Genomic DNA, 11,340 nt, shown 5'->3' with positions numbered 1-11,340 from the left:
CTGAGATGAGTAATACTGTGTAAAGAGCAGGCTTGAGGATTCAGGTAGAAATCAAAAATTCTGTTTTGGATGTAATAAGTTTGAGAGGTCTCTAAGATACCTGAGCAGACATGTCAGTAGGCTGCTGAATATTATGTTAAGCTTTGAGTTCAGAGGACAGATAAAGATTAGAGATAAAATTTTGGGAGCTGTCCACAAATAGATGCTATATAAAAAGCCATGGCACTGGATGATAGCACCCAAGGAATAAGTGTAAATAAAAAAGAGGATCAACGTCTGAGCTCTGGCAGCATTATAACACATAGAGATAGGTAAAATGAAGTGAAACAGCAAAAGAGATTGGGAATGAGAAGTCAGTGATGTAGGAGAGAGAGTGGTATCCCTATCCCTGGAGCCAAGTGAACAAAATGTATCAAGGAGAAGGGAGTGATCAAATACTGCTGAGAGGACAAAAAGAGATCTGAGGATGACCAATGGATTTTGCAATGGGGAGAATATTGCTAACCTTGACAAGAACAGTTTGGTGGAGTGGTGGAAGAAATGCCTGATTAGAGAGGTTTCAAGTGAGAATAGGACAGGAATAGAAGAGAATGGATTTAGATAAATCTTTTGAAGAGTTCCGCTATAAAGTATAAGAGGAATGGGGGGATGGCAGGTTGGGGACAGAAATGTGCATCCAAAAAGATATTTTTTTAAGATTGGAAATACTATGGCATGCTTTCATGCTGATGGCAGTGATCTGGTAAAGTGGGAACATTTAGTAATAAAGGCAAGGAAACAAGTGAGCAGGCTAAAGAGAATGCAATTGAGTGGACAAGTGGAAGGGTTGCCTTAGGAAAGCTCAGGAAGAGTTCGTTAATTGAAGACAGATTATATGGGCTCACATGCAAGGCATCAAGCAAATTTGGCTTTAGGATGATGTGGAAGTTCCCTTCTCATAGCTTCTATTTTATCAGCAAACTAGGAAGCAAGGTAAGCATTTGAGAGAGAAAACAGAAATATTTGATAATAAAGTTGAGGAAAGGAAGCAACCTATCAATATTCATTTTGTCTTTACAATGTTCCTGGAACCTCATATACATTACATTTTGAATTCCCACAAGGACTTTAAGAGAATAGGTTTACAGATGAGAAAACTAAGGCACAGAGAGTTTCTGTAATTTGCCCAGGGCCATGTATTATTAGCATATTGCTAAACCAAAATTTGAACCTTGTCTGATTAGAGTCCACACACTCTTTCCACTATCCTAAACAGCATGGAAACAAGGCTTTGAGTCTGAGTAACTGGGTATATGGTGGTGCAATTAGTAGGGATAGGAAAAACTTGAGAAAGAGCAAGTGATAGAGGTGGGAAAATGCAAGGGGGTTGTGAGAGAGTGTGAAAGATGAGTTTGTTTTGGGCCATGATGCCTTTAATGTGCTAGCAGGAACACACAAGTGGAACTGTCAGAGGGCAATTGGAAATTCTAAATTTGAACTCAGGAAAAAGGTCATGGTACTTGAGATACGAAGTTGGGCATTCCCTACTGAGGGTTCATTAGCCCCTTTTCACACTGCTATAAATAAATACCTGAGACTGGGTAATTTATAAAGAAAAGAGGTTTAATTGGCTCACAATTCTGCAGGCTGTACAGGAAGCATAGTGGCTTCTGGTTCTGGGGAGGCCTCAGGAAACTTCCAGTCATGGTGGAAGGCAAATGGAGAGTGAGGCACTTCACACGGCCAGAGCAGGAGGAAAGTGGGCAGGGGAAGGTGCCACACACTTCTAAGCCATCAGATCTCATGAGAACTCACTCACTATGGCAACGACAATACCAAGGAGGCTGGTGTTAAACCATTCAGAAGAAACCACCCCCATGATCCAATCACCTCCCACCAGGCCCCACTTCCAACATAAGGGATTACAATTAAACATGAGATTTGGTGGGGACACAGACCCAAGCCATATCCAGGAGTAAGGGTTTAACTTGTGGAAGAAATCAAGATAACCAAAAGAAAGAAAATAGAAGAGGAATGAGGATAGAAGCCAGGAAAATGTCTTAAAAAAAGGAGAAAGATGCTGGGAAGGAGTCAGAGAAGGAACAGTTGGGGATGCAGGCAGTGAGTTTGTTTATAATTAAAGGTCAAGGGAAGAAAGAATGTCAAAAAGGAATATGAATCAATAGTTTTAAATGCTGTAAAACAAATAGAAAATGAGCACTGAGAAGAGATGTTGGAATCAGCAGCTGGAATCAAGGATGATGTGAAAGAGCCAATTGAGTGGAGTGGTAGGGAGGAGTGAGTTTGTTATGGAGAAGTGAAGGTGATGATAAGTAGACTATTCTTTTGAGATATTTGGCAGTGAAAGGGCTGAACATGATGGAACGATGGTACAAGGGAGAATAGGGTCATGGATCAAGGGAAGGGCCTTCAGGCTAGAGAAAAAGGCAGAATATGATAAACGAGTAGTTTTGCTAGCAAATGTTATAAGAACTCAAAGAAGAACAAAATTATTTTGTAGGGGCAGTGAGATTGCAAACCATAACACTGCAATAGTAGAGCTAGAAATTACCCTGAGATAGTGGCCAATACCCTCATTGTAACCTTGGTCAACTTAAGACCCAGAGAGGTGGCATGATTTCCCCAAGGTCACATAGCAAGTTAGTGGCAGACCTGAGAGGAGTAGAACCCAGATTTCTCAAGTCTCAGATTGTTCTTTTTTCCACCACAAATCTGACTTGGAGCACACCACTGAGGGTCTGCACCTATTTACCTCTCATCTGATAGCTGGTCCAGTGAGCCCTTCCTTGGTCCTCTTCCCATATCTATGATGGCAAAAGTGATGAGGATACTGTAGTATTCCAGATTTTAACTAGGTTGATGGCAGCAGACACATAAAGGAGAGATAGAGAGGAGGATATACCTTTCCATATTTCAAAAAATGTTCTTTGGTGACTTGCCCAAGGTCTCACAGCTAGGAAGCTCTTCAGAAACCCAATTGCCAGCATGGGGCAGCCTGTGTTACCGCTGCAGGATGCTATCATTGTAATATTAGAGTAAATGAGTGACATCTGTGTTCAGAGCCCTTATAGCATCAAGGAGTGTGAGAAGGGTGGCAGTACTCGAATCTGGGACTTAAAGACTCGGCCAAACGTTGAACCTGAACCAGAATAATCAGTTCCCCGAAGAAAAGGGCACTTGCCAGGAAGCAAGATGGCGGGAACGGCTATGGTCAAAGTGTCGCGATAGTAGCTTCCGCCGAGGATCAGGTGACGAGAGTTTGAGCCAGGACCAGGAGAGCGGGGGTAGAAACCCGGGTTGGGGCAGGAGGCGGCTAGAGCGGTGGCGGCGGCATCCGGAGTAGCACCGAGATCTTCCGGTGCCGGGAATTGCGGTTATGGATCATATTACGGTACCCAAGGTAAGGAGAAGAGTTAAGCGAGGCTGACAGCTGCGAGCTTCCTGTTGGTGCTCACCTGGGAGTCCAGACACACCTCCTCAGCCTTCTCAGCCTTCTTTGACGCGTCTTTCCTGTGCGGCGTCCCGGGTTCTCTTTCTGGGTCCACACCCCCTTTCAACCAAACACCTCTTCTTAGGATCTGCTTGCGGGCGTCGGCGGCCGGGAAAGAGGTGGTCTGCGCCACTGTCCCCTTACGCGACACCGCCCCCGCTCCTGGTGCACGCCTGTTCTGGCCCTCTGACTCCAGCTCCTCCCTAGCATTGACCTCACACCCACTCTTATCTCAGCTTTTTATACTAGCCGCACTTGTAACCGCCATTCGCGAATACCCCACATTGCCCTGCCTCCTGCAGAGTTACTTCCTTTATCGAGCGTTTCTTCACCATCCTCTTGGCTCCTCCAGCCACTAACCTTCCCCAGGCACTGCCCAGAAGCCCCCTCTCGCCCCAGCTCCACAGCATGCCTGTGAGGGTTTGTGGGGCCACAGCATCTCTTCAGCCAAAGCTGGGCAATGGAAAAGGAAGGGGAGTGGGGCAGAGTGGATCTGGCCCTGCTCAGCCGGTAGGAGAAACCCAGGAGGTTTATCTAGCCAGTTGTCACCTGTTTTTAGCCAGTCCCGAGTTAGAGTTACTTTTGCTACTTTTTCCTCTCATCTTTCCAGATCCTACTCCCTCCCTTCCCAACGCCAGCCCCTTTCTGTTTCAAATCCGCTTCCCTCCTTTCTCCTGTCTGGGGCTGGGGAACAGTGAAAAGTTCACAACTAGTCTGTGGTTATTTTTTCCTTTTGATCATAACACACGTGGCCCAGGCTAATTGAAGTCCTGGTAAAAAATCCAGCGTGTTTTTAATGGAAAGAGCATGGATTTTGAAGCCAGAAGACTTGAATTAAAGTGCTGCCCACTGCACCCCCACAGACTACTAGCTAATGACTTTGGACAAATTATTTAACCTCTCTGAGCCTTAGCTTTCCTCACCTACTGATAGGGTTTTTCTCTGTGTCCCCACCCAAATATCATCTTGTAGCTTCCATAATTCCCACGTGTTGTGGGAGGGACCCGGTGGGAGATGGTTGAATCATGGGGGCAGGGCTTTCCTGTGCTGTTCTTGTGATAGTGAATGGGTCTCATGAGATCTGATGGTTTTAAAAATGGGAGTTTCTCTGCACAGGCACTCTCTTTGCCTGCTGCCATCCACGTAAGATGTGACTTGCTCCTCCTTGCCTTCCTCCATAATTGTGAGGCCTCCCCAGCCATGTGGAACTATTAAGTCCGATAAACCTCTTTGGTAAATTGCCCAGTCTCGGGTATGTCTTTATCAGCAGCGTGAAAACAGACTGATACACCTACCAAATGAAGATAATGAAATTTGCCCAGCTCACTTCACAAGATGGTTGTGGGATTAAATAAGAGGATATGTGTGAAAGAGTTTTTGTAACTAGTAATGTTTTGCCCACTTTTTAGCATAAGACTTTGATGCTGCCTGATGGGCAAAGCACAAACTCCAACCTTCAACCTTTTTTTCTGACTCCCTCCTCTTCAGGGCCTTTCTCTGTGGAGGATAACCACATCCCGTGTAAAAGCCAGCCTTGCCTTTTTCTGTGTCCCTTTGTTTCCAGATCATCTCATTTGTACGGATCCTCTGACATGGTATAAGAAGGTGGTACCATTAAAGGAAAGGAACTTCTGCTGTCCAGACTCCCTCTTCTCCCAACCCACCTAAGCTTGGGCCACGTTATTTGTCTAGTTCAAAATCAGCTCACTTGAATACTCCTTTTTTCTCTCTTTTGACAACTGAGGAAGATGGAGAGGCAGAACTGCTCCTGTCCATGAGTGTTAAAATATTAAAATTGCCCTGTTAGGGATTGAAGCTGTAAACCGGGCTGGCTGTATGGAAATTGGAAGGGAGAAGAAACCATTAACGGGCCCATATGAAAATTATAGTAGCAGCTAATACGTATAGAATACTTATGTGACAGGCACTGTGTTAGATATGTTACATGAAATATGCCTTAAATCCTGACAATAACCTATTAGGATATACTATTATTATTCCCATGTTACAGATGAGGAAACTGAGATGCATAGATGTGGAATGCTTGCCTATTAAATAAAGATAGGAGTGCTCAGACTGGTGCTGGGATAGGGTTCGTGCTCAAGAAAACTTAAACTTGCATCATGGTCAGACTCCATTTGTACTGCATGGATAGTGTCATTAGTCTTGAAATATAAATAAAAACTCCAAATGAAGACTTGATTCTTTAAGCAGAATTAGTATTTGTTTTGGTGCCTGCCAGGGCTGTGAGTGCCCGCAAGTGGTATGCTGCTGTGAGTCTGTTTTTTTCTCAGTTTCTAGAAAGGATTAGGGTTGCATTAATAGCTCGGGATTAAAATGGCATCCCTTTTGTTAACTCACTATTTCCACAAAAGAGAGAGACATCTGCCTTGTCCATCTCAGGTCAAAGGGATAACTTTGAGTTTGTCAGTCATTAGTTGTGCATGTAAAGTACAAAAGTGACTTTTATTTTTGGCTTTTGCTTGAGTCTTTTTCTTTACTCAGGAAGACTTTAAAAAATTATTGAAGTACAGTACACATAAAGAAAAATGTATAGATTGGAAGTATTCATTGTGCTATAAACTTATAAACAGGACACACCTCTGCAACCGCTACTGAGATTAAAAAAAAACAAAACCAAAAAAAAAAAAAAAAAAAAATTACCAGGAGTCTGCTTCATGCCCCCTTCCAGTCAATACCCCTCCCAAGGGTAAACCACTATACTGACCTCTAACAGGATACATTCATTTTACTCTTTTGTTGTACTTAATATAAATGGATTAATACATTCTCTTTTGTGTTTGACTTCTTTTGCTCAACATTGTTTGAAAGATTTATCCATATTATTTCTTGAAGTTATAGATCATTCTCATTGCTATATTATGTTTTGTTAACATGCCACATGCGATTTATCCATTCTTCTGTTGATGGGGAATTTCCAGTTTCTGCCTTTCACCAATAGTACATTTTGACAGATTTAAATATACATTTTTGTTGGTATAGGCCATCGGAGTGGAATTTCTGGGTCATAGAATATGCATATGTTCATCTAGACACTACCAATTTTACATTCCCACCACCTATGTATAAGAACAGATCTATCTTTCTAAGATATAGCTTAGGGTTCAACAACCATTTTTGGAGTGTCTCAGACCTGCCCTAAAGTTTGGTGACTCTCCTATCTGAATCAGAATTTGTTCTATGTATTTTTCCCTACCTCATTGCATCTGTGTCAGTTGGCACCCAGAATTCTTAATTACTTTTCTTTCCTGGAATGGAAGCTTAATAATAAGGCTTTATGCAATTAATATTTATTGAGCTTCAACTGGTTTGACAATTTGCTGTGGTTTAAGAGTGCATACTTTGGAGCCAGGCTGTCTGAAATAAAATCTCAACTCTGCTACTTAACTAGCTTTGTGATTTTGGCAAATATGTAATCTCTTTTGCCTCAGTTTCTTCATCTATAAGACGGTGTTGAAAATAGTATCTATCTCACAGGGTTGTTATAAGAATTAAATAAGTTAGTATCTGTAAAGTGCTTGGAACAATGTCTGGCACATGGTAGATGCTTAATTTAGCTACCAGTTACTATCATCATCATTATTAATTATATGCAGAATCTCACATTGGGAGTTAAGGATACATAACTGGATATAGATATGGCAACTGCCCTCTGGGATCTCTTAATCAAGTAAGGTAATGAGATGCCAGGCATAAGGTCCAAAAATGAAAGAGACCGAAAAATATGTCTCTTCTGTCTTGTGATCTGATGGGAGCAGCCTGACAGGCAGGGAGAAGCTCTTCCAAGTTTACAGCCCCTTAGACTTCAGTAACTACTCTAGAGAATAGTGTTATGTGTTTAATTCATGAATCTCTTTAATCAAGGACAAGGATAATTTAGTCAAAAATCTGTTTTCTGGACTCTCCTTCACATAAATAATTGCTAGCTCATTAAGGAATGTTTTAACACAAAAAAAGTAATTTCTACATTTGTGTGGGTAGAAAAAAAGACAGTGGAAGATTTTATAGATTGTAAAGGACTTTGAATGTTACACTGAGGAATTTGAACTTGTAAATAGCCAAGGAGCTACTAAAGCTTTGTAAGTCTAGAAATGGAAAAGTTAGAAAGGACCTTTTAAAAGATTATCTAAATGAGGAATGGGGATGAAGTTTCTTTTTGGAATGATGGAAATGTTCTAAAATTACATTGTGATGATGGTTGTACAACTCCAAATTTACTAAAACTAATTGAATTGTATACTTAAAAGAGTGAATTTGGCTGGGCCTGGTTGGCTCAAGCCTGTAATCCCAACATTTTGGGAGCCCCAGATGGGAGGATCACTTGAGCCCAGGAGTTTGAGACCAGACTGGGTGACATAGTGAAACCTCATCTGTACAAAAAATTAAAAATATTAGCTGGGTGTGGTGGCTTGCACCTGTGGTCTCAGCTACTCGAGAGGCTGAGGTGGGGGGATGGCTTGAATCTGGGAGGTCGAGGCTGCAGTGAGCTCTGATAGTGCCACTTCACTCTGGCCTAGGCGACAGAGTGAAACCCTGTTTCAAAAAAAAGGGTGAATTTTATGGTATGTAAATTATAGTTCAATAAAGCTTCTAATAAATAAGTTAATTAATAAAGATCATCTAGTGATGGTCCAAGCCTCTCATTTCACAGATGTGAAAACTGAGTCTCAGAGAGCTAGAGTTTTTTATCCAAGGTCAAACATCTAGCAAGTAGCAGAGGTAGCATTGTCTTAATTGTTTAGTATGCATAGCTTGTTCAGACTATAATAAACTGTGGAGTTATCACAGAAACAACATCCAAAATAATTGGAGTGCCAGATGGGTACAGAACGCTATCCTGGATAGTAATAATAAAAAATAATAACACTTTGTAGTATGTTAATAACACTTTGTAACACTTCGTAGTACCACACAGGAGATTACAATTTGTATGAAGCCTTCTTAAAAGCAGATAATTTTTGCCTTTACTTCCAGGAAACTAAGGCCAAATGTTCAGTTATGTTAACTACATTTGTCCTTGTACTTAGCATAATTGCTTCCTCCCACTCTTCATGGCTTTGGTTTTCTATTCTAATAACCTATTTGTAGATCTGTCTTTTATTATAAACAACCTGAAATGCATTTAGACAAGAAGCAAGGTCAAAATAAAGAAATATAAAACTGGGTAAAAAGTGTTTTTCATTATGAAGGAAATGAGATTTCTAGAGGTGAGAATTGTGCTCCCCTTCCAGTTCCCAAAATTGCAAATCCAGTTGGCTTCACTGTGATCCTTCCAGTCTAGGAAATAGTGTGATATAATTGAAAAAGCATGGACAAAGCTGGATTTGAATTCAGTCTATATTATTTATTAGCCCTGAGTTCTTGGGCAATCACTTAAACACTCTGAGTCTGTTGAGACTATGATAAAGATTAAGATAAGGTATGATGAGGGCCTGGCACATTATAAGTGCTCTATAACTGTGTGTTTTTTCGTCTTTCCATCAGAGCCAAACAATAGTAGAGGCTTTAGTATACATTAGTCATGGGAGGTCTCAAAGATCAGCCTGTCTCAGGGAGATTTGCCTGAGCATCCAGAAAGGCTCTTGGTACTACATTGCAAGGAAAGAGGCTACCTAGGAAGCCCTGGTGGCAGTGGTCTGGCATTTTAGACACTGTTTTATAGGCATTGGAATAATTTTCCTCACCACCAAAACCCACTCCTTCAACCTCACTTTGTACTTGAGAAACCCCAACTAAGCAGTTACTCCTAGAAACCACTGGGATTTGTTTTAGGATTGTGTCTTTTTAGATATCATTTTCTGGTTTTTGTGGTAAAATACTTAAGGCTTTAGAGAGATTTTTTGCTAAGTTCTAAAGACATTTTCGTCATTTGAGACACCAATACTAGACAGAGAGTTAGGAGACCTGAATTCTGGCCCCACTTCTGATACTGACATGCTGTGTGATCTTAGACTGTCTTTTTACCTCTCTAGGCTTCACTTTCTTCATCAGTAAAATAATATTTAACCTTTATAGAGCAATTGCTATGTGCCAGGTACTATTCTAAGTGCTTTACATAAATATTACATATTTATATGCTAATTTAACCCTTGCAACAACACTATTATCCTCATTTTAAATATAAAGAAAGCATCCAGAAAGCTTAAGCAACTTGCCCAGAGCTGGAAATATGAAGCCAAACAGTCTGTGACCCAAGTATGTGCTCTTTACCTATGTACTATAGTGCTTCAATAAAATGAGCTGAGAGATATACTAGCATTTCCTAAACTATGTTCCTGATGAACACTAGTCCCACAAGATAATTTGTTTTAAAAAAATGATTCTAAGGTAAAATATATTAACACCACAAATACTGTGGAGATTCATAGTGAATGTTCACCTATTAAAGGCTCCGAGAAGCCCTGCAATAAACCTGCTTATGTTTGTTTCACCCTGTGTTCCTCTATGCTGACCACAGAACTGTGTGTGTGCATGTGTGTACGTGCCTATTAACATCTGTGGAACTAGGATTCATAGAACATGCCTTAAGAAATGCTGGTATCAATCTGGAAGGTTCATTCTAACTCTTGAGTGCTTTCAGCATTTAAAAATGATAGATGTGGGGATCTCAAGATGCAGGATTCCTTTCCAAGTCTGAAATTTGCTTTAGTTGGAGGGACATGGAGAAGTAGGGTGTGGAGAGGCATAAGTTCAAGACTAGTCTGGATTGTATTTTTAACACTTACCTTCAGTGACCTTGTACATCTTGACACAAAAGTATTCCACCATTCCCCTTCCTTCCTCCTGTTACATATTTTCTCACTTATTACTTTAAAGAAGAGACCTAAATTAGAGAGGCTTGTCATGAAAGCCTGCCCTTTATAGTACATACACGGCACAGCAGTTGTTTTCATGATGAATCCTCTCTGTTGTTGGAGGCAATGACACAAGCGGCAGGACTTGCTTGGGACATGGGTGTGACTGATGAATATCATTACACTGGTTGGTATTCTAGAGCCAGGTGTCACTTCTTTTATTTATTATTGTAGTGCATCTAAGTTGTTACCAATAATTGCGGCAAATCAGGACAGTAGATGAATTCAGAGACCTCTGAAGTACACCTGATTTCCTGTCTTCCTCCCTTCCTAGAAAGGACATGAGAAAAACAAACAAATGTGGGTTATGGTTCACAGCTTCTCCAAGAGCAAAGTTCTTATAAATGCCGGAGTGCTCTATCTACAGCTCAGGAGTGGAGAAATAACAAAACAATTGGGTGGCCTGCCTGGGAATTAAAATCTGTACCTTACCTAGCGGTGGTCAGCCTCTTTTCTCTCCTTTTCTCTCTTTTTTCATCTTTCTCTGTCTCCTCTTTACTCTCCCTCTCTTCTCCTTTTTATTCTCTCTCCTCCTCCCTCCTTTCCTCTCTCCTCCCTTCTCTTTTACCTTCCCTCCTGCATCCCCTTCTCTCCCCTTCCTTTTTGTCTTTTCCTTCTCTCTCCCCCCAATCTCTCTGTCTCTTTCTCTCTTCCCCTCACCCCCAACCCCACACACATATTCTGTGAGACCTCAGTTTCTGCCAGGTAAAAGCACTACGGGTAGAGGAACCCTCTTATAACACTGTGTCAGAAACAGATGGGGCCCTGGTGCCCTTGAGTAGAAAGAGGGGAGGGTCTGAGTAGCTGCAAGTCTCCTAGAAGGTCCTACCTACTAAAAGGCACAGGATTCCTGCCTTGGGGAGACATGCTATACAGGAAGTCCAGCCTGGATAGCAATAATTTTCCCCTCTCTTCAGGCTTCCTCAAAAACTGTTCTCCAAGTGTCACACAGCACTCTTTGTACTTGCATAATGT

General features: G+C 41.4%; 1 protein-coding gene across 1 annotated transcript in view; it reads left to right on the top strand.

The window, feature by feature from the left end:
- Positions 1 to 3,287: 3,287 nt before the first annotated feature.
- The window catches only part of MTMR8 (myotubularin related protein 8), a 122,854-nt gene continuing 114,801 nt past the window's right edge, over positions 3,288 to 11,340 (top strand). Inside the window, exon 1 of the mRNA XM_032757069.2 lies at positions 3,288 to 3,400. Coding sequence (XP_032612960.1) covers positions 3,377 to 3,400 — 24 coding nt within the window. The 5' untranslated portion in view covers positions 3,288 to 3,376. The remainder of the gene's footprint in view (positions 3,401 to 11,340) is intronic.

Source organism: Hylobates moloch, unplaced genomic scaffold (assembly GCF_009828535.3).
Source record: "Hylobates moloch isolate HMO894 unplaced genomic scaffold, HMol_V3 SCAFFOLD_7, whole genome shotgun sequence".
Lineage (NCBI taxonomy): Eukaryota > Metazoa > Chordata > Mammalia > Primates > Hylobatidae > Hylobates > Hylobates moloch.
This window is presented reverse-complemented; position numbering and strand designations above follow the sequence as displayed.